Raw genomic sequence first — 25,442 nt, forward strand, 5'->3', positions numbered from 1 at the left:
CATGTCATAAAGCTGGAATCATCTCAGACTGGTTTCTTGAACATGACAATGAGGTCACTGGACACAAATGGCTCCACAGTCACCAGATCTCAATCCAATAGAGCATCTTTGGGATGTGGTGGAACGGGAGATTCGCATCATGGATATGCAGCCGACAAATCTGCGGCAACTGTGTGATGCCATCATGTCAATATGGAGCAAAATCTCTGAGGAGCTTCCAGCACCTTGTTGTATCTATGCCACGAAGAATTGAGGCAGTTCTGAAGGCAAAAGGGGGTCCAACCCGTTACTAGCATGGTGGACCTAATAAAGTGGCCGGTGAGTGTATATATCGCCTATCTATCTCGTATCTATCTCATATCTATCATATTTATCTTTCTATCTATTTCTGAAGAAAACTTCACTCCATCACTTTAAACAAGTTCATGACTGTGAGATCATCTGATCATCAGAGACGACTATTGCCCCATTGTATTTCCAGAAGCCCCCGGGCTCTGCTCCAGGTGTTCCTGGTGCCGCTGATATCTCAGTGACAAGCCGCAGGCGGCCGGGCCTTCTCTGCTGCAGTGATGGTATTACACGGGCGTCTGGCATATAGTAATACAGCACCCAAAAAAAAAACTTCTTAAAACTCAATTAAAAAGCACTGTCTTTATCCCTAAACAGGTCCTGCATATTCATTGTTCCCTGTCTCCTGATTAACAGGTGTCACTGCTATGACCATAGCTACCTTTACTTCCCCAGAAGCTTTCATCAGGGGTAGGAAATGCTACACAATCCTTTGCTAGGACCTTGAGAGAGAGAGGCAGACAGTGGTTGTGTGTGACACGGCTCTGCTACATCATAAACCACCTTCTTGAGAATAAGGGGGTGAGAGTGACGCTGGCTTTATGAAGAGAAATAAACCGTCTTCACTTCCTCCTTCTTTATAAGGGTTAGCAGTGTCAGTATCTGTCCATACAAGCTTTGTGAAATCTAAAGATACATTACAGTTATATTTACTATATAGCCTTTATAGCCTTCATTTGTTATTTAGAAGCCTACGTTCTTCTACAGTGGGGGCTATTCTAGAATCTGGAGAAGATGAATGGGAAGCTGTAATCTGACCTCTACGCAGGACAAGAATGTAACCATTTTACTTCCATGGAAAAAAATACTCGGGAGGCTGCTATTCTGGAATCGGGAACAGCTGAATGGGAAGCTGCAATGGGAATCGAAAGATTTTCTATGTAAGGCAAAAACTCAACCATTGCACATCCAAATAAAAAGTTACTAGATCCTCTTCTCTCTCATAGCAAAGCATTAGGATTTTCCATTTTTATTGGTGAGTAATAATCTATCAAAATATTTTTTAATGTTTTTTTTTATTTTTGTCCTCAGAAGCTTTGTAAAATCTACAGATTATGGAGTCATGTGTTCTTCCTTCACATTTTTCTATCAATGAGAGTGTCAGGCTCCAGGGGTAGTGGACCCACTGGACCACCGCGGACGGTGACGTAAGCCGACACCTGGGACCGGACTCTAAGTGACACCTGGTTCTCACCAGAGTCCCCCGCAAAGTGGGTTGGACTGGCACCACCAGGTCGTTTCACGGGTGCGACTTTGTCCGTGGTGGCAGCCAAGCCGAGGTACACAGACATTAAGCGGGATCGTAGTTGGGGACAGGCAGGAGGTCAGGAACAGGATCAAGGTCTAATACAGAACTGGGGTCACAACGGAAAATCAAAACACAAGCACAAAGCAGGGACACTAGCTTTCTCAACGGCATAAGCACCAGGAATGCAGGGAGAGGCCGGCTTTTAACCATTCCTGGAATGGCCAGCACAAATCAGCGATGCGCTGGCCATTAAAATCTTCGCGAGCCGGAGCATGTGCCCTAGGAGTCAGGGACGCACGCACACAGTCACCGGAGCAGGAACAGGACCGGGACAGGTGAGCGGCACTGGCGCTGCGCTGGCCTGGCAAGAGAGACAGAGAGATTTGATATTTGAAATCAGGAATACTTGAATGGGAAGCTCTGAATGGGATCTCTATGCAGGGCAAGAATGTAACCATTTTACATCGATCGAGAAAATCGATCATCTGCTCTTCCTTCCTCCCTCTCACAGCACAGAACATGCTCATTATACTCTTCCATAGAAGTCAATGAAATCAGTTTCCAGACTGGCTGTTATTAAAATCTTCTTGCTGCCCTTAAAAATGTTGCAAAATCTAGAGATACATTGTAACTGTACTTCATGGAAACACTTTTATACAGAACAATTGTAATGTAAAGACACATTAATAACCAGAGCTTATATGCCTTAAACAAGCCGTACGGGCCATGATTTAGTGGCAATTCCCGATGCAGGGAGGGGGCAGTGATGGACCATGCAGAAGCTTCGGTGCAGGTTAGGGTGCAATCATACACCAGCTCAGACCTAGGGTACTAAGTGCCCCACCGATGCAATGCATCAATGATTCAGTTTTGTGCCATTGGATGGGGGCACCATCATATGGCGCCAGCCTATGATAAATGTGCCCCATGATCTTTCGTTTTGTTATTCAGGAATTGGTAAATGTTGAATGGGAAGCTGTAATGGGATCTCTACACAGGGCATGAACATAGCACTTTATCGCACTACACATTGCACTTCTGTAGAGAAAATCAGCTCCTCCTCCCTCTCACAGCACAGAACATCTCTATAATCCATCATAAAAGTCAGGGGTTAATTTCTTAACTGGTTGTAATTAGAATTTTTTCTGGCTGCCTTTAAAACATTGCAAAGTCTAAAGATACATTGTAATTATCCATTATGGAAACCTTTTTATGGCCAACAAGTTCAGTTCTTCTACCAATCGGGGTTGGAAAAAAATTTAAATGGGAAGCTGTAATAGGATCTCTCTGTAGGCCAAGAATGTAGCCATTGGATGGAATTATGGAAAACACTGACAGCTCCTCCTCCTCTCTCACAGCACAGAACATGTTCTTTTTACTCTTCCATTGAAACGAATGGCATCTATCGACCACCCACTTTTTCGGGAGCAGATACAATGTAGAACTTTTATTTGATACGTTTTATCATCTCTGATGAAATAACATTTGCATAATTATTGTAATCAGGTTTGATCGCGCAGTCAGTCAGGTGCATTTCCATATATTTCCATACATCTCACCCTACAAACACGACTTCCCATCCAATTATAACCTCCTCCATATTGTCAGTATAAAGTCGTGTCAATGTGCCAGGCTGCGTCCGCCCTCATTACAATTTATAATTAATTCTTGCGTTTTTGACAATAGAGAACAAGAAACGCGTCGCCTCGGATATATTCTCCTCCGTTCTCAGATTCTGACCAATTAAGCTAATCAGCGGAGCCTGTGACACCCATCCCAGCACCCATCAGCAATGTTATGAATGGGAGAGGGACGTCAGCGTAGGGATGACAGGGCAGGTAATAGCTGAGCGCCGGGAGACCGCGCTACTGTAAATGTGTCACGTACCCGACTAATTAATGCCGCCACATCGTGATCATTTACTCGGAGGACTGTAAACAATACAATGTGACCACACACAACAGCTGCTACATGTCATCCTCATACACCGCACTGTGCGTGATAGTAATACTGCAGCCTCAGCACAACTCAGTACAGTACAGAGTATCTACTCATAGTAATAGAGCGCCAACATAGCAGAAGGGCCCCCACATAGTGATAGAGCACCATAGGAAACCCCCAACATAGTAGGGGGGGCCCACATAGTAATAGAGCTCAATAGGTAGCCCCCAACATAGTAAGGGGGCCCCACATATTAATAGAGCTCAATAGGTAGCCCCCAACATAGTAAGGGGGCCCCACATATTAATAGAGCTCCGTAGGTAACCCCCAACACAGTAGAAGGACCCCCACATAGTAATAGAGCCCAATAGGTAGCCCCCAACATAGCAGAAGGGCCCCCACATAGTAATAGAGCACCAAAGGAAACCCCCAACATAGTAGAAGGGCCCCCAGATAATAATAGAGCTCCATAGGTAACCCCCAACATAGTAGAAGGGCCCCCAGATAATAATAGAGCTCCATAGGTAACCCCCAACATAGTAGAAGGACCCCCACATAGTAATAGAGCTCCATAGGTAGCCCCCAACATAGTAGAAAAGTCCCCACATAGTAATAGAGCTCCATATGTAGCCCCCAACATAGTAGAAGGACCCCCACATAGTAATAGAGCTCCATAGGTAGCCCCCAACACAGTAGAAAAGCCCCCACATAGTAATAGAGCTCCATAGGTAACCCCCAACATAGTAGAAGGGCCCCCACATAGTAATAGAGCTCCATAGGTAGCCCCCAACATAGTAGGGGGGGGCCCACATAGTAATAGAGCTCCATAGGTAACCCCCAACATAGTAGAAGGACCCCCACATAGTAATAGAGCCCAATAGGTAGCCCCCAACATAGTAGGGGGGCCCCACATAGTAATAGAGCTCCATAGGTAGTCCCCAACATAGTAGAAGGACCCCTACATAGTAATAGAGCTCCATAGGTAGTCCCCAACATAGTAGAAGGACCCCCACATAGTAATAGAGTCCAATAGGTAGCCCCCAACATAGTAGGGGGGCCCCACATAGTAATAGAGCTCCATAGGAAACCCCCAACATAGTAGAAGGACCCCCACATAGTAATAGAGCTCCATAGGTAGCCCCCAACATAGTAGGGGGGCCCCACATAGTAATAGAGCTCCATAGGTAACCCCCAACATAGTAGAAGGGCTCCCACATATTAATAGAGCTCCGTAGGTAACCCCCAACACAGTAGATGGGCCCCCACATAGTAATAGAGATCCATAGGTAACATCCAACAAAGAAGAAGGACCCCCACATACTAATAGAGCTCCAAAGGTAGGCCCCAACATAGTAGAAAAGCCCCCACATAGTAATAGAGCCCAATAGGTAGCCCCTAACATAGTAGAAGGACCCCCACATAATAATAGAGCTCCATAGGTAACCCCCAATGTAGTAGAAGGGCCCCCACATAATAATAGAGCTCCATAGGTAACCCCCAACATAGTCGAAGGGCCCCCACATAATAATAGAGCTCCATAGGTAGCCCCCAACAAAGTAAAAGGGCCCCCACAGAGTAAGAGAGATCCGTAGGTAACCACCAACAAAGTACAAGGGCCCCACATAATAATAGAGTTTAATTGGTAATCCCTGATATAGTGCTTCGGGCCCCCACATAGTAATAGTGCCCCCTTATAAAGCCATTAATGGAGGTCATAGCACGCAGTACACACACAACTGCTGAATATTACTCAATACTACTGCTAAACAGTGCCCATTAACAGTACTAACATTTCCAAAGTAATACTGCTAAACACTGTCAAAATAATACTCCCAAACAGTTGCAAAAAACTACTGCTGAATGGCGCCCAAGCAGTACTGCAAAAAAAGTGCCCAAGTAATACAAACTCATTACTGTAATACTGCTAAACACTGGTAAAACAGCGCCGCGCGTGTCCAGGGGTTGTGTCTGGTATTGCAGCCCAGAGGTGAATAGGGCTGAACTGCAATACCACATACAACCTATAGATGGGGTCCTGCACTGTATTTAGAAGGACATACTCCTTAAAGATGCCAGAATAATTACCCCCTCCCCTGATTTCTCCCCGGTTACACTCACCATCGCTGTTGATACATGTGACAACAGGGACCTGAGTTCCGCTTCCGCAGTTGTTCCCGTTGTCGGGGATACATTCCTCCAGTCTGTCCAGCCTCCAGTCGTAGCATGAAGGCTCCTCGCAGGGAATGGCTTCTACTAGATGGGGACAGTTCCCAGTCCCACCCGTGGGCTCATTCGTGATGGAACGTTTCCTAAGCTTGAAGCCTACATGAACATTAAGCACAAAAATTCCGTATTTACCAATTTTTACATTTTGAAACATTTCAATTTTAACAGTCAAGGACACTTTTTGCATTCAGATCTTAAAGGGAAAGTGATAAAAAAATATGATTGATCCGAACCCCAGTACCATCGTTATGGTCCATGCTGAGTTTTCTTACCCTTTTTACTCTGCTGGTCTTCGCAGTTCTCGAAGGTACATGGCCCCCATGCTGACCACGCCGACACCTCGCACTCGATGGGACACGGCACATGGCAGAGTTGACTGGTACTTAATGGCGGGTCGGTGCACAGCTTGTTATCCACTGGCTTTGATGCTGCAACATAATGGGAAAAAAAAAATTACTTTTTGTGGGAAATTGTCCTTACAGAAGATGTCTACCCCCAAAAAATAAATCTTTTAGAGGTGTGTAGGGGGCTTAATGGGCTTTTAAGAAGCCAAGAGCTTCTGCAGCAGAACACAAGGAGTCTTTGGTATAATTGGGTCCTTGAAAGGAGTCAGCATATGGTTCCACACTTTTGCTGTTGGGTGGCAGGAGCCTTTCTTGGGTTTGTTAGTCAACAAGTAAGAAGGTTGTGAATCTGCCCCCCAAGAATGATAGAAAAGATCAAAACAGATGCCGGACAAAGGGGTGAATCCTGGCACTTTAATCGGGAGAAACACCACCATGTCATAGAACCCAAGAATGTATCTCAAGAAGACATGTACCTACTACAGTAGAATCCTAGAATGTACCTACAATAGAACCCAAGAATGTATCTCAAGAAGACATGTACCTACTACAGTAGAATCCTAGAATGTACCTACGACAGAACCCAAGAATGCATCTCAAGAAGACATGTACATACAACAAAACCCAAGAATGTATCTCAAGAAGACATGTACCTACGACAGAACCCAAGAATGCATCTCAAGAAGACATGTACATACAGTAGAATCCTAGAATGTATCTCTAGAGGACATGTACCTACAGTATGACCCAAGAATGTATCTCAAGAAGACATGTACATATAACAGAACCCAAGAATGTATCTCAAGAAGACATGCACATACAGTAGAGCCCTAGACTGTAACTCAAGATGCCGTGTACATACCTTTGATCCCCAGCATGTATCTCAAGAAGCCATATATATTCCATAGAACCCAAGAATATATCTTGAAAAGATATGTACATAGTGTAGAACCCAAGAATGTATCTCAAGAAGACATGTACACACAGTACCATAGATCCCAAGAATATATCTTGAGAAGATTTGTACATTCTATAGAAGCCAAGAATGTTTCTCAAGAAGCCAAGTCCTGAACATACAGTAGACCCCAAGAATGTATGTCAAGAAGCCATGTACACACCATAGAACCCAGGCATCAACATGAGGTGCACTGTTAAGGCCAAGACAAGCTTTTTAGGTGCCATTTATTTCAGTGATGAAAGTGGAAATGACATATCCCCAACAAGTAATCTGTTAAGGGTTTATCTTTCGGCTATGTCTAGAAGATGGCCACCATCTTGAAGGCCACCGGATTATATTAAGATTGATTTTCCCAGTGGGAAGGAGGTCATTTAGGATATCAAAGACCAGAATTGTCTCAGAAATTGATTGCCACAGTAAAATAAAACCCAAGAAAATATCTTAAGAAGATATGAACATTCTGTGGAAGCCAAGAATGTTTCTCAAGAAGCCAAGTCCTGAACATACAGTAGAAGCCAAGAAGCCATGTACAAATTGATTGCCACAATTAGATCTACAATATTGAACATGGAATCTCATTCAGGTTCATAAGGACTGGATTCAGCGCCTTCAGCCTTGTGGCCGTTACAATTTCAGCAGCTGTGTCCGAAGAACGGCACTTTTGAAGGCAACCTGTCAGCAGAAATTGACCTAATAAACCACCACCAGGATGTTGTCAAGTTCCTTCACACCTTCAAGATCACCTTTCATGTTCCAGTGGCATGGTGGCATCATCCAGAAAATCAACTTTGAAATGACATGTGAAATGGTTGCATGAAGTCAAGGAGGTGGAGAGTTCAAGTCTGAAGTCAAGCTCTCCCTCCCTCAGAATGCCTCCTTCACTGTAATTGATGGTCCTGCATCCAGATACATCACTAACCAGATCTCCAGAAGTCTGATGCTTATCAATCACAGCGTAGGAGGCAATCTGGGGTGGAAAGATCTTGACTTCCGGACTAAACCCTCCGCCTCCATGACTTTATGCCACCATTTTACATCTCACTCCAAAAATGATTTTTTGGATGGAGCCACCATGCTGGGCTTCGAAAGAAACAGACTGGTATTGGTTTATTAGGCCACTTTCTGATGACAGGTTCCCTTTACCAGACCCATTTGGCAACTTTCCAACTTTAGTAGATGTGATACTTGTGTTTATATCAGCGAAGACAAATCTTTTATAATTATTATTTTTTAATCATAAGATTTTATTCCATTTATTTATCTTAATGTTTTTTGTAAATTCCACAACAAAGAGAAACCGAAGGAGCGACTGGGGAATATGCGGCAGGTTACCCGCGGCGGAGCTCCGCTGAGCTGTGTAATATATGGGCAGATGTCGCTTGTCAATCAAGTCATGTAAGCAGCGCAGGTTATTTGCATAGTAATCTAGAAAAATGGAAGGGGGGTGGGGGGGGGGGTACAGCAAAGACTACGAGGATTGTTCCATCAGCCCAACACATATGTTACTGCAGAGATATCAGCACAGCTCTGCTCCACATACTGAGGGGGATGTGTCTAGTCTGATGCTAGATACTTACAAAGAGAGAGGTTATACAGGTACTTATATATCAAATTATAGATAAAATGGGGGCCCGGAAATAATCACAAATAGTTATTATTTTCCCCTTTATGCGTGAAGGGGGACACAGGAGGACGGAGGGGAGGGGAGAGCTCGGGCGCCGGCGTTTGATAGATAACCCCCTATATATGGTAGATATACAGATACGAGATAGATAGATGTGAGATAGATAGATAGATAGATAGGAGATAGATAGATAGATAGATAGATAGATAGATAGATAGATATGAGATAGATAGATAGATAGATAGATAGATAGATAGATAGATAGATAGATAGAAGATAGATAGATAGATAGATAGATAGATATGAGATAGATAGATAGATAGATAGATAGATATGAGATAGATAGATAGATATGAGATAGATAGATATGAGATAGATAGATAGGAGATAGATAGATAGGAGATAGATAGGAGATAGATAGATATGAGATAGATAGATAGATAGGTAGATAGGAGATAGATAGATAGATAGATAGATAGGAGATAGATAGATATGAGATAGATAGATAATAGATAGATAGATATGAGATAGATAGATAGATAGGTAGATAGGAGATAGATAGATAGATAGATAGATAGGAGATAGATAGATAGATAGGAGATAGATAGATAGATAGATAGGAGATAGTTAGATAGATAGGAGATAGATAGATATGAGATAGATAGATTGATTGATAGGAGATAGATAGGAGATAGATAGATACCCACACCCCATGTCCCCCATTATCCCGTTCCCCATCACCCTGCACCCCACCTTATCCCCCATATTTTGTAAATGCTTTGGCAATGATAACTTGCATTTGCTTCTTTGAATCTGATAGATGGATATGAGATATATATGATAAAGATAGACATGAAATAGTCGCTAAAAAATGCACGCAAAAAAACCTGCAAATGCAAAAAGAATGCAAAATACGATGACTCTGCCCCATAGATTAATGATAGATAATAATTGGATAGATAATTATCTTACGTCTTGATACTGATTATTACACGGTGTATGATGATAGACCGGATGGTCCTCGTGTCATTAGTGGGGATTACTGTATAATCTCAGCCCCTCTGATGGGGGGGACATAGAGATGAGGCCCTGAGGTCGCTCCGTCCTAAGAACTTAATATAGAAAGTCCGAAATGACTCCAGAAAAGATGATGATTGCAGATAATGGCGGCCACTTACTGTAATGTGAGACGCCGGGGACTAGTATTACACGTCCTCTCCATGCAGATGTGCTGGAGCTCAGGGGGACGCGGACCCTCCATGTGTGATGGCTGCTCCTCTCTATAGACCACACCTAGTGCTCAGGGAATGGTTCCCTAGTAATAATACCGCCATAGTGTTACCCCTTCTATAGGTCATTCATTTCTTGATGCTTCAGTTGTTCTCTCTACTATACAGTGATACAACGTCCATATAAACCTACCGCACCCCGAAATATAACCGCAATACAGTGCAGTGTCATTGAGGATTCTGCTCATACATAACAATGCAACATAGAACCTCCAGCACCTTCTATATAAGATACAATTTATAATATATACAATATAACATATATACAGTGTACGATATGGCGGCACCACGGAAAGTCACACAGAGTATATACCGCCATACTGTGCTCAGACAGCACCAAGAGATTGTGGGTGACTCCGGGTGAAGTTAGAATGGCGGCCACATGAGATGAAATTCGGACTTATCTACAGAGTACATTGGGTAGTACATGTAGTACTCCAGACGGCCTGATGGTGGCCCCGTCTATGTCACATTGGGGCTCATTTACTCAGGGCCCAAATCGCGCACTTTCGTCGGGTTTACCAAATATTTCCGATTTGTGCTGAATTCCACCAGGATTTTGGCGCACGCAATCGGATGCGACCGGCTTTCACGCAACAGAAATCGGAGGGCGAGGCCGTCGGACAACCCGACGGATGCGGAAAAACTGCGGTAAAAATGGTTAAAAAAATGGTTAATATGACGACACAAACATTTTTGTGGGCTCCTGCAAAAATAAATGTCATTACCCAAATGATTGTGCATCTCATACAGTGCGCAGTAGTACTGACATCCATGAACCAGGAGGCCCAGGATGAACAAAGTTTGAACAATTTTTAAAGGCTGGAAATGTAGAAAAGGTTAAACAATGTAACAACAGTGTCAGACGGTTGATGCAAGTGTTTGATGTTAGTAGCAGCAGCACTGTGAGATTTTTATTGGATTTCTATTCCAAGATTGTAGTTTCTCCGTGTGCACTGGGGATGTGTCCTCACACTGCTGTGCTCTGTGCTCTCTGCAGTGCATCTTAGGTATTGTCCTGGGAATCTACTTAAAGAGGATCTGGAATGATCATACAGAATTCAGCCAGGGTTATTTATATTCCAGGATTGTAGCTTCTCCAAGTCCACTGCGGCATGTCCTCACACTGCTGTGCTCTGTCCTCTCTGCAGTGTGTGTTACACATTGTCCTGGGAGAGATGTGTAATCAGACCTTTGTGTATGTTGTTCGTAGCAGCAGGACTGTGAAATCTGAATTTATATTTCAGGATAGTAGCTTCTCCAAGTGCACTGGAGGTGTGTCCTAACACTGCTGTGCTCCTATCTCACAGCCTCTGGTTAAATACTGTCTGTAGAGCAGTGCACAGCAGAGAACTAAGAGAACAGCACAGTGTGAGGACACATCTCCAAGCCTTCAAGATAAATCCATATTTCACTGTCCTGCTGCTACTAACAACATAACTAATGGTTTGATTAGACAAGCATACAGGAACAATACCTTACACTGGCTGCAGGGAGCACATAGCACAGCAGTGTGAGGAGAAGATACAATCCTGGAATATAAATAACACTGGCTGCAGGGAGCACATAGCACAGCAGTGTGAGGAGACGATACAATCCTGGAATATAAATAACACTGGGTGCAGAGAGCACAGAGCACAGCAGTGTGAGGAGAAGATACAATCCTGGAATATAAATAACACTGGCTGCAGGGAGCACATAGCACAGCAGTGTGAGGAGAAGATACAATCCTGGAATATAAATAACACTGGCTGCAGGGAGCACATAGCACAGCAGTGTGAGGAGAAGATACAATCCTGGAATATAAATAACACTGGCTGCAGGGAGCACATAGCACAGCAGTGTGAGGAGAAGATACAATCCTGGAATATAAATAACACTGGCTGCAGGGAGCACATAGCACAGCAGTGTGAGGAGAAGATACAATCCTGGAATATAAATAACACTGGCTGCAGGGAGCACATAGCACAGCAGTGTGAGGAGAAGATACAATACTGGAATATAAATAACACTGGCTGCAGGGAGCACATAGCACAGCAGTGTGAGGAGAAGATACAATCCTGGAATATAAATAACACTGGCTGCAGGGAGCACATAGCACAGCAGTGTGAGGAGAAGTAATAATCCTGGAATATAAATAACACTGGCTGCAGGGAGCACATAGCACAGCAGTGTGAGGAGAAGATACAATCCTGGAATATAAATAACACTGGCTGCAGGGAGCACATAGCACAGCAGTGTGAGGAGAAGTAATAATCCTGGAATATAAATAACACTGGCTGCAGGGAGCACATAGCACAGCAGTGTGAGGAGAAGGTACAATCCTGGAATATAAGTAAGCAAGTAAATGTCATATTGCATTGAAAAATGATATAAAATTGTAAAAAATGTAATTTATTTTTTTTTTTTGGGGGGGGGGGGGTTGCTTGTTTCCATTTCCTTTAGTAATACAGAGGTCCCGGCTCCTATGACTTGCGTTTTCTCTGGATACATAGAATCGTTTTCTCTCTGTAAATTGTTTCCAGACCCTCAGGTAGATTCATGAAACAGAAGAACGATCGTCCCATTTATTTCCCGGAATCTCCGAGGGGGTTTTTACGCCGTCCCTCCCCTCGTCCGCTGTAACAACTTATTTTATTCCTTATCATTCATTTTAATGGAATCATTTAGGAAAGATACAATCCGCGTTTCGCTTGTTCCGCTGAAATACGACCCGTCTCGCCCGTCCTTTATGAACGGGGATCTGTAAGTAACATATGGGAGCGAATACGCGGAGGGTGGGGGAGGGGGGAGGGGGAGATATTTAGCGACGACATCAGTGAAAATATGTGTAATACATTTTTAAATCTCTATTAACATAATGCAGCCGGAGATTAGCATAAAACCCTTTAATCCATCACTGCCGGGAAATCAATATATAATGGCTTAACCTTCTGCAACATTTATGGCACAAGTGTTAATTTCGGATGTGCGGAGAGGCTCCTCGTCAGGGCGAAAAACTCATATTTTTATATTAAAAAACGTCACTATGGTCACTGGAGGTAGAAGAACGTGACACATACATGTAACATAGGGTTAAAGATGTCTCAGGATGCAACAATGTATCACTGTAGCTGTGCTTACCCACAGTGCTTCACTGGTGCACTTCCTAAAACAAGGCCCAGAATTCTGGCCACACCCCCCCAAAAAAATGACACAATACCGCCATAAACAATAACAACATACAGAGAGCCCCCATATATAGAGATACAGTGCCCCATTACTAGATCCAGAGTGCCCCCACATATAGAGATACAGTGCCCCATTACTAGATCCAGAGAGCCCCCATATATAGAGATACAGTGCCCCATTACTAGATCCTGAGTGCCCCATATATAGAGATACAGTGCCCCATTACTAGATCCAGAGAGCCCCCATATATAGAGATACAGTGCCCCATTACTAGATCCTGAGTGCTCCATATATAGAGACACAGTGCCCCATTACTAGATCCAGAGTGCCCCCATATATAGAGATACAGTGCCCCATTACTAGATCCAGAGTGACCCCACATATAGAGATACAGTGCCCCATTACTAGATCCAGAGTGCCCCCACATATAGAGATACAGTGCCCCATTACTAGATCCAGAGTGCCCCCATATATAGAGATACAGTGCCCCATTACTAGATCCAGAGTGCCCCCATATATAGAGATACAGTGCCTCATTACTAGATACAGAGAGCCCCCATATATAAAGATACAGTACCCCATTACTAGATTTAGAGAACCCCCATATATAGAGATACAGTGCCCCATTACTAGATTTAGAGAACCTCCATATATAGAGATACAGTGCCACTTTACTCGATCCAGAGTGCCCCATATATAGAGCTACGGTGCCCTTTTTCTAGATCCAGAGTGCCCCCATATATAGAGCTACGGTGCCCTATTTCTAGATCCTGTGTTCTCCCATATACAGATTAACAGTGCCCCCGTGCCCCATATATAGAGATACAGTGCCCCATTACTAGATCCAGAGTGCCCCATATATAGAGATACAGTGCCCCATTACTAGATCCAGAGAGCCCCCATATATAGAGATACAGTGCCCCATTACTAGATCCAGAGTGCCCCATATATAGAGATACAGTGCCCCATTACTAGATCCAGAGTTCCCCCATATATAGAGATAAAGTGCCCCATTACAAGATCCAGAGAGCCCCCATATATTGAGATAAAGTGCCCCATTACTAGATCCTGGGTGGTCCCATATATAGAGATACAGTGCCCCATTACTAGATCCAGAGAGCCCCCATATATAGAGATACAGTGCCCCATTACTAGATTTAGAGAACCCCCATATATAGAGATACAGTGCCCCATTACTAGATTTAGAGAACCTCCATATATAGAGATACAGTGCCACTTTACTCGATCCAGAGTGCCCCATATATAGAGCTACGGTGCCCTTTTTCTAGATCCAGAGTGCCCCCATATACAGAGTAACAGTGCCCCTGTGCCCCATATATAGAGATACAGTGCCCCATTACTAAATACAGAGTGCCCCCATATATAGAGCTACGGTGCCCTATTTCTAGATCCTGTATTCTCCCATATACAGATTAACAGTGCCCCCGTGCCCCATATATAGAGATACAGTGCCCCATTACTAGATCCAGAGAGCCCCCATATATAGAGATACAGTGCCTCATTACTAGATCCAGAGTGCCCCATATATAGAGATACAGTGCCCCATTACTAGATCCAGAGTGCCCCATATATAGAGATACAGTGCCCCATTACTAGATCCAGAGAGCCCCCATATATAGAGATACAGTGCCCCATTACTAGATCCAGAGTGCCCCATATATAGAGATACAGTGCCCCATTACTAGATCCAGAGTGCCCCATATATAGAGCTACGGTGCCCTATTTCTAGATCCTGTGTTCTCCCATATACAGAGTAACAGTGCCCCCGTGCCCCATATATAGAGATACAGTGCCCCATTACTAAATACAGAGTGCCCCCATATACAGAGCCAATTACTTTTAAACAGTAAACAGAGAAACAAATTTCCCCCTAACAAGGTTAAAGGAACCACAACAATCACCTGAGGGACCGGATCCCCAGAGACTAATTAAACTCACCTGTAATTTCAAAGCTAATTGAGAGGAAGGGGGCCTCGCTGGACTTTGATGTGCCGTACGCGTGACTGTCTGAAATGGGAAAAAAATCAAAATCAAAATATTTAAAATATTCTTCGTAATGTAATACATTGTTTTTTCTTAAGGCTTTCAAGACTTTTCAAAGTGTAATAAGATGTAAAGTATCTAAAGTTGTTACAAAGTATCAGTCGTCTCCTTTCATCTCCCCCCTCATTAGTCCTCGTCAGAGGCCCCCCCCCCCGACCTTATTCCTGATATGCAGACGAGCTCATGCTTTATTAATTAGAAAACAATCGTTTGTGTTGATCTTCCCAGAACGTTCCCTCCAGAGGCGCAGCAGATATTTCACTGTCTGAATGAAAAGTCTCCACTGAAAACACTGATTTCGTAACGGTTCTAGATCTGCACCCCTGGGGCGTGTTAAAAGGGCTTTCTACCCCTTGCTGTGTATGACCCATGGAGCCTGGTCATCCCACTGACCTCTGCGACCCCTCTGTGTAAGATCTAGGTCCCCGGTGGGAAGTGGTTGGAAGTGTCTACTTAGCCAATCACTGGTGGAGGCGGGTCATCAACACGTCTGGTGATTGGCCCAGCAGACATTCCCTTCTAAATACTAATAGGGACAAGAAGTGCAGATCAGTAGGGACCCAGGTATCAGTCAATAAGGTTGTCTGTTATTAGGATCTCGAAGGATCCACTACAAAAATAACCCTGGTAACAAGTGATAATTCCCCTGCAGTGCCCCCACTGGTGGAATGAAGGCACTGCAGGGGAATAAAACCTTGGACAATTACATTGGCTACAATGTAGGAAATGGGCTGTCCGTGTAGTTCATGGATGTGTTGGGTCCTCCAAAGAGAAGGTCGCTCTTTCTAGGCAATATCTGTTCTCACTTATGGAAGGAATTGCTGAATTTCAGATTTATTTTTTTTTTTATATTCAAAAATGAATTTTCCGAACCAGACAACCCTTTATTCTTTTTAGACATTGGGGTGTAATTGCACCTTATTTCCTTTAATATGTAATATGTAAATTTACCTGAGAGTCTAAAATCCATAAAAACACACAATACTAAATGGAATTGTGAAACGTCTGCATTTTCGCTCTGACTGAGTGCGGGGGAATCGCTGGTTGGTTCTCCGGGTGCCGGATGATTGATCAAAGCCTCATTTGATGAAAATGTCCATAATTATGCAGACATTACCAGGCAGATATTCCCTCTCCTCCTCCTCTTCTATTCTGCAGCCAGGGAGGTAGCGATCAGCTATAATTCTCCTTTCTATGCTCAATATATGGAGTTTTTATAGGATTTTTAAGGTTTTATATATATATATGATATAAAGAGCCTATAACAGTCTTACATGATTTTATATGGTTTGGGGTCTTCATGGTGCACTGGTCATTCCAAAAAGAGTGTTTATTCCACTAAGGAATTGTAATGGCTTCCAGACAATAGGCAATATATATGTCTGACCACTGGGGGGCACCACTGGTCACAAGAATGGGGGTCCACAGCAAGTGCATGGGGTTTTGGTGACAAGCCAATCTGGGCGGCTGAGTACATGGCTCCCAAACCTAAGTCAATCTCAAATAATAGGGATGACTAGACCCATTTGGTTTCACCAAGTCCGACCGAACTGGAATACTCACCCACACCGGTAGCACCCACCATTGGTTCTTGCACCAGTCAGGGGTGTTACTCTTTAGTGGAGCCTGCAAAGCTCCCAGAACCATTTTCCCTAGGATCATGGTTCCCCATTATGTCATTGGGGAGCAATGTCACTATGGAACATGTTGGCCGTGGCCATTTAAAGGGTCAGTCCAAACCCAAAATACTGGGTGGTGTCCAGGTTTGGGGACCCAAACCGTCACTATTCAAACACTGCGGGTTGGGTCCTCACATCCCTATCCAATAGTCGTCAGCTCGGTAGTTTCCGTAACTCCAAAGACTTGAGTGAAGGACTTTTTAGATGTGGTTGACCTACATGTGGCTGAGCCGGAGGTCCTGGAGGTAGGTTGGGACCACCTAGTGGAGGTAGGTTGGGATCACCTAGTTCTGCTGATAGTTAAAGATGACTCTGGACACACGATATTCCATACCTTAGTAAGGAACCATACGCACCTTCCTTATCTTTTACTGTATTGAGGTACGAAAGAAGGTTTTCATCCGCTTGTACGCAATAGATTTCCCGCGTCTGGACTCCGCCCCCGCAGAGCGCCGTATGGTTCGCCCTTCTCTTGTCCTGTTGGTTCAGTAGCGGATCGACCCGACATTCTGTCCACTCTGTGGCTCTCCACGCAAACCTAGGTCACAGATCACATCTTACATATTATCTGCACTATTGAAGACCATCTATGAAATTTTGGAAAATATTATCAATGTAGAGATAATAAAGAGAAGGGTTTTTTTTGCAGCCAATGAAATCCGCATACACCCATCCAGGACCTTTTAAGGTCCTCAAAAGGGTCCTTAAACTATAGAACTAAAAACTTACAGAATCAGTATAAGCAGTAAATGTAAATAAAATTGATACATTTGGAGGCCCAGAATTGTTACACGGCCCATTGCGGTCTTAATACACAGTTTCGGAGGAGGGAGGAGATATGGGGTTTAACTCAAACCTGATGTTTAGTGACAAAGCTGCAATAAAATAGCTGACATTGAAAAATTAAAAAAAACTTTTCATGCACATGCCCCTCCTTCTTTAGGCCATAGTTACTGCTGATTGGTGGAGGATCTACTGCACCTGACTCCCCGCCCATCTGAGAAAGATGTCACCTTTAAAAATACATCCACAAAGTGTCAGTCAATGAGATTTTATAATGTATATTTAGTATTAGACGCCACCAAAGGAACTGCCCTCCATCCTCAAATACTAAATCAGCACGTAGGGGCTCTGGTAACACTCCCATGTTGCTCATTAGCATAATTTTAGAACTTGATTTTAGAAGGAAGGAGATCATGGATAGTAAGTATAAGAAGATACCACAGTCCCGGTGCCTGGATCTATGAGTAATGTCCCTGGTTTATCAGGATGGATTGTGATGGGAGATTCCTTTAAGATACATCCACCTCAAGATGTGAAATTGTATATTTAGTAGTGGACGCCGCCCCTCCACAGGACGCCGCCATAGGCACTGGCATTAAGCTTAAATACTAAATGAGTGGAATATCCTCATTTTTGGGCAGAAGATCCACTTTCATATTATTTGTACACTGGGATACATTGTACCTATTTTTAGAGGCGGAATATGATCAGGTTTGGGCTTTGTGATGACTTTGCAGCAGCAGTAGCTGAGTCATATTGTGTCCTGTTGTGATAGGGGAAGGATAAGAGGGGTTCTTTTTGGGATACAGGAGGAAAAACTAAAAAAAAAAAGCAAAACAGATCATCAAAAAACCCCCAATGCTGTTAGTACATAACGAGACTTACTTGATACAGGCCTGTAGGCCCTCGGCTGGTGGAGAACATGACTCCGTCTCCTCCATCTCCGGACATTCCTGCCCCAGGCCTACCGGAAGCTGTTTGATGGTCCTTCTTCTGCTCCGATGGCCACCAGGAGGAGATAAGGTACAGTCCGTAGAGCAGGAACTCCATTCTGACCACTCGGATAACTGACAGTCCTTATCCACCACACAGGCCTGGAACGTGATCGGCAGCTTTTCCTGCTCACAAAAGCTGCAGAGGAAAATCAATGAAATGTCAGAAATTCCTCCACTTTCCATATTCTATTCAATATACGACATGACGTGACACCACCTGTTACACAAAGGTCACTGTCTGAGACATGTTCAACACACTCCTCCCCTGCTGCTCTCCATCATCTGATCTCCAGGGTGGGAGAATCTACAACTGCAACATTGTTCATCTTCTGTCCCCCTGGTCATTGGTGATTCCATTGATCATGTGATGAATATTTACTGTATGTTGGTTAAAGGGATCATCGGCTGAAGGAATGAAATGGAAGCTCCAGGTCCTCACATTTCCTATTTATTCACATCATTCTCTAATATTTCCATGTCCTAGTATCCACTTTATCAAGAGATGGTCAACTTATTATACGCACACAAGTTTTTCCTCCTCTTGGAGGATCTATCTGGACCTGATTATATAGGAAGCTCGTGGATTTGAATGTAGAAAGTGTAATTCTTCACCTATCCTGTGGAGGCCCCGCAGGGTAATTAACTATCTGGAGGAAATTTACCATCACAATCCTTAATGATAACCAGGGACACTACTTATTGATTAAGGCACCGTGACTATGGGAATTTGTTATCCATGGCCTCCGTCCTTCTAAAATCAACTTTTAAAATTATGCTAATAAGCCAGAAGGGCTTACCAGAGCTCCTATATGCAGTAGCTTTACAGGCTGTTACACTGTGCCAAAGAAATTCTTCCCTCCCACCGTGTGCCAAAAATGTCTTCTACTGGAGTGAGATTACAGCAGGCAGACGGAGGAGGGGGAGGGTGAAACAGTGTAACAACCTGTGAATCTGCTGCATGGAGAGGCTCTGGTTACACCCCCAGAGCTCTTCTGGCAGTAGCATAACTTTAAAAATTGATAGCATAACTTTAAAAAAGGAAGGAGGCCATGGAATATATATGAGAAGATACCACAATGTTTGGATCTATGGATAAGTGCCCCTGGGTTATCATGATGGATTTTGATGGTAGATTCCCTTTAAGTCTCACAATTTGTGCAGGTTTAATCCTTGTCCTGATTTCTTTTAGATAAATCATGATCTTTTTACGCAAATTTCTGTGCAATTTCTGACATTTGCTCAATTTTTGGCAAAACCTATAAAAAATAGTTGTCTACACCTGGTGAGGACTGAGGTTTATTTGCTACTTTTTTGACACTTTTTAGGCATAAGTCAGTGATACATCGTGCACCATCATTTAACAGCAGACCCAGTTCCAAGATGAATTAGTCGCAAAGCAGGAAAATGTGCAAAACCAATAATGCAAAAAGAAAAAACCTGCCCACTTTTTTCCTAGAGGTTACAGATGATCACTCCATGTATCAGCAAGGGACCTTCCTATAAGGTATTATTTCTGAAAGCAGGGTATCCCTTAAAATGACTCTTTGCTTCTTGACTCTATACATGACCCAAGACATCACTTTGCACACGACCCGTACCGTACGATTTCACCCAAAAAATCCTGCCGCATCATCATTTATTTTGCCCTAGACCTTCATGTGTCCATCCAAAAACTTGGCATTATCCATATACTTAAAGGGGTTTCCAGCAGTCGTGTCAGAGTAGGAGGGGGCCTGTCTCCCACTGGAAGACCTTTCCGGATTGGAATACTCCAGGGAGAAGCAGGACCACCCATGGCCAGACACAGTAGCAGGTCCTCCGGCTAGGGCCTCCTCTAAAGAGCTCTGCTAGGACTAAGAGTGGGAGGTCCAGGTGATGCCCTCCTGGCCCTGACAGGTCCTATAGGATGGGGTTATCTAAGGTATAAGAATAGTGTCATAAATCCAGCAAGTAAATCATTTCCGACTTGTTCCCGTCTCCACACTTTGCTTTGTTCTGTCGGAAGGCCTGGGGGGCTTGTGCCACTTTCCTCTGCCAAGGCTGATTAGTGCATAAAGAACATTCATGGAAGTCGTCCTAGTCTACAATTATAAGACTATTTCCAAACTCATTGTTCTCGGGGAGATCCACGGCTTGTCGTGAGAGGCGAAAAAATAATGCGTCATGCTTCTCAACGCGAGCGTTAACCCCTTATGGGCCATTGAGTTAACAGGAGTCTAGATTTGTTATGAGACTGGTGTGAGGATGATGGCCACTGAAGCCACACACGTAGGAGAGGGCATGGGCCTCAGGCGGCTGCTGAAACCGCATGTGTTGTAGAGGGCACGTTCCTCAGGTGATGGCTGAAACATCACATGTTGTAGTTTGTGGGCATGGGCCTTGGGCGCCGCCTGAAACCACACGTGTTGTAAAGGCCTCAGGCGGCAGATGCAAGCCGCACATGTTGTGGAGGGCACTCGCCTCGGGCGGCGTCTGAAACCGCATGTGTTGTAGAGGGCACGCGCCTCGGGCGGCAGCTGAACCCGCACGTGTTGTAATGGCCACGTGCCTCAGGTGGCGGCTGAAACCGCATGTATTGTAGAGGGAACCCGCCTCAGGCGGCTGAAACTGCGCTTGTTGCAGAGGGCTAGAACCAATAAAAAATAAGTACAAAATCAAGTGCAGACAGCAGTCAAATCACATGCATAATATGTACAAGCCAAGCTGCAACATCCGCGACATGTGTTCCATTAACAAACCTGTTTCATGGGGTAGTAAGGGGGGGGGGGGCGCTATGCAGAATGGACTCCCATATTTAAATAAATCCACAGCCAATAGAATTAAACATATAATGATACACCTGTGGGAATACAAATCCCATAGTACCTGTCAGTAACGGCGTCAGTGTATTGAACATGTGTAAATGTCTCTCTGTCTCTCTCTGTATATGTCTGTCTGTCTCTATCCATATTGCCTCACACATAAGCGTCTTATGCTCATTGCCTTTAGTAACCAATCAAAGCTCAGAGCTCATATTAGTGACCTGTAGCAATCTGATTGCTTTATTACTGTCACAGCAACAGCAGACAATAGATGGTAGAGATTCTATTATTATTATTAATAGCTTCTGTATATGGTGGTTAAGAAGTGTGTTTTGAAAAGTGTGGGGTTCCCTGAGTCACAGAGAGCGGCTGTGCAAAATTTGGTGACTGTAAACACAACAGTGCAGATTCCTTTAGCCGACATACATACACACACATATATACACACATGCACATAATACACATACACACACACATATACACACATATGCATATACACACACACGCACATATACACATACACACACATATATACACACATACACATATACACACACGCACATATACACACATACACATATACACACACATATATACTCATATACACACATACATGCACACACATATATACACACATACACACATATATACACACATACACACACACACACACACACATATACTCATATACACAGAAATATTGGTGGTTATTTATCATTGGTTCTCCACTGCTTTTTTGATATAAATAGTCTCAAAAAGTCACACTGACATTTTTTGGGACTTTTCATTGCTAAAAAGTCTCACAGGACTATTTCCGCCTCTTCATTAATCTGGTGTAAACGTTGAACTGCTGCTAGTGCATCACTGTGCAAAGCCAAAGCCATAAAAAGCCTCATAGTCCCTCCAGTCCCTGTTGGTCTATATGCTGGGACTTTTTATGCATTTTGAGCCTTTTTTTGGGGACTTTTTGAAAAAACAAATCCCAGACAGAAAATAGACCATAAGAACATTTATTAAAGGGCCAAAGCCACTTTAATGAATCTGATGGGCGGCGGAGCTCCAAAAATAGACATAGAACTGGAGACGCCGAATGATAAGTAATATTTATATATGAGATACTGGTTTCCTTGCTGCCTGCTGTCCATCAGTTTGTCTGTCTTAACTACTTTTTCCATGTGTCATGTTGTGTTTTTGATGATATATAATAAAATCCTGTGATTTTAATTTTGGAGGTTTTACTCTTTGTTCTTTTTTTGTTATTGCTTCTAAATTAGGCGCCTCCCATAGTATTCCATGGCATATATTCATGTTGCCACTTTTTGAGGTGGCACCTTAGAGTCTTGACCCCTGGTGATAATTTGAAGTAAAATCCTTGTTTTAGGCTACATCCAGACGATGTATGCCCGCTGTACCATAGTAAGGCGGGCATACATTGGCGCTGCGGAGAGGAGCAGGGGATGAGCGCAGCTCTCCCCCACCCCTCTCGATAGGAGTATACAGCACGTGTGCTGCACCGTACCGCTCCCGTACGGTGCCGTGAGCCCATAGAAGTGTATAGGGGAGGTATATAGGCCGTATATACGTCCCCCATACATGTGTGTGAATGTAGCCTAAGTGTAAGTGGTAGAATATCTTCTCATAGAAACTTCTCAGAGAAGGTCTGGAGGCTCCTTGGAGGTGGAGACCCCCTTACTTCTACCCTATGGGCTTCGCTACAATCTGGATGGGGAGATGGCACTTGTCACCCGTGGCATCAAATGTCATGGCACGTGGAGAAGGCATCTGCCGTGGCTTGGGGGGAGGTCAGCTTCACTACTAATTATAATGAGTCCATCCATGCTGCAGAGTATCCGCCATGTAGTGGTGACCGCGCAGTGAACTCTCCACCTAAGTGCTATCATTAAGGAATGATGAGGCCATCAAATCGGAGCAGGACATAAAGCCCGCAGCCATGGTGTACAGCGCACATGACATTTACAAACGGCCGGTACTGTCACTTTAAATCCGATGAAGCCGATAGATTTATCGCCACATAATTGTTACATTAAGACCTAATATTTACTGAAATGTTCCTGGAAAGTTGAGTATTGAATTCCCATTATTACGGTTCAATGTTCACCATTCTGCTGGTTACTGAGCTCACATCTCCAAGCATCTCCTCCTTGTTCAGGGTCTTGGGCATAAATAACGGGATGGAGGTCATGGGCCATTTCTGGTGGTTGATGGGTTATTATTTCTACACTTTCCCGGTACATTGATGGTGGAAGAGTGGAATCCGGTGGACCCATCTTTACTTGCATGGGTTAAAGGGGATGATAAGGAAGGTTTGCCCTCTTTAAGGAAGTCAAAGAGGTGGTAGGTTGTTATTCTTTAGTACAAAGGGCATAAAGCAAAGGAACGAGGGAAAGTCACTGATACAAATCAATAACTCTTTGGGTTCTCTCTATATTTATACTTAAAGGGATTCTCCTGACTCAGGTTGGTGGCCGTGCTGTCGATAATAGACAGATCTATAGATGACCTTCCCCTGCGGCAGGTCGGTGTATTATACATTATAATCCTCACGTATAGATGTGATAATATGTCGCCCAGTTTCGCCTGCACTAGAATCCAGCTCCACATTACTTGGAGCATCCGGCTACAATGTTTCCACCAGATAGAAATCTGATGAATGATCCCAGTAATCTGCTACTTTACCGCTCCCTAAGTAATGCTGATACCAGCGGTTTTTCCTAAGCAATCACTGATTGTTGGTTAATTACACCTGACACGGGGCCTATTAGGGTAATTAGTCTTTTTTTTTTATTTTATCGTTCAGCCACTTTCACTTAAACATCAACAATTTTCCAAAAGTGAATAATTCCCTGAGTACATATCAGCTCCGAAGGAGAAGGTCTCTGCTTAAGTAAATGTCAAATAGGCAAAAGTACAACGGGGAACATTTATCAGGACTTATAACCCCGAAATCTGCTGTACAAGCCCTGAAATATGTGCAAATACTAGCGAACCCCAAGTTACTGAGATTATTTCCCCCATTACGCCATTTACAAGTCAAGTGGTAGTGGAGGCGCGTGAAGGGTGGTGCGGCCGCTATTGGGCTCTAACTATAGACTGGGAATATTCAGGCCTGAGAGTTTGCAGGGTACAAGCAGGACCTGGCGTGGAATTGTATAATTTATTATTATCTATCTCATATCGAAATAGTATCTATCAATGTATCTAATTATTTATCTATCTCATATCTATCTATATATCTATCTACCGTATCTATCTCATATCTATCTATCTATCTCATATCTATCTATCTATCTATCTATCTATCTATCTATCTATCTATCTATCTCATATCTAAATAGTATCTATCAATGTATCTAATTATCTATTTATCTCATATCTATCTATCTCCTATCTACCTATCTATCTATCTATCTATCTATCCCATATCTATCTATCTATCTATCCATCTATCTATCTATCCCATATCTATCTATCTATCTATCTATCTATCTATCTATCTATCTCATATATATCTATCTATCTATCTATCTATCTATCTCATATCTATCTATCTATCTATCTATCTATCTATCTCATATCTATCTATCTATCTATCTCATATCTATCTATCTATCTATCTCATATCTATCTATCTATCTATCTATCTATCTATCTATCTATCTATCTCATATCTATCTATCTCATATCTATCCATCTATCTCATATCTATCTATCTATCTATCTATCTCATATCTATCTATCTATCTATCTATCTATCTATCTATCTATCTATCTATCTATCTATCTGTCTGTCTGTCTATCTATCTATCTTTCTTTCTATCTATCTATCTATCTATCTATCTATCTATCTATCTCATATCAATCATCTATCTATCTATGTATCATCTATCCATCTCATATGTATCTATTATCTATCTTTCTCTTATGTATCTCTCTATTATGTATATCTCTG

General features: G+C 43.2%; 1 protein-coding gene across 1 annotated transcript in view; it reads right to left on the reverse strand.

Moving 5' to 3' along the window:
- Positions 1-25,442, reverse strand: part of THSD7A (thrombospondin type 1 domain containing 7A) — a 324,008-nt gene that overhangs the window by 64,333 nt on the left and 234,233 nt on the right. Inside the window, exons 4-8 of the mRNA XM_072154376.1 lie at positions 18,562-18,807; positions 17,250-17,431; positions 15,110-15,178; positions 6,037-6,192; positions 5,657-5,860 (exon numbers count right to left, since the gene is read on the reverse strand). Of these exons, the coding sequence (XP_072010477.1) occupies positions 5,657-5,860; positions 6,037-6,192; positions 15,110-15,178; positions 17,250-17,431; positions 18,562-18,807 (857 nt within the window). The remainder of the gene's footprint in view (positions 1-5,656; positions 5,861-6,036; positions 6,193-15,109; positions 15,179-17,249; positions 17,432-18,561; positions 18,808-25,442) is intronic.

The sequence above is a fragment of the Engystomops pustulosus genome, chromosome 5, assembly GCF_040894005.1.
Source record: "Engystomops pustulosus chromosome 5, aEngPut4.maternal, whole genome shotgun sequence".
Lineage (NCBI taxonomy): Eukaryota > Metazoa > Chordata > Amphibia > Anura > Leptodactylidae > Engystomops > Engystomops pustulosus.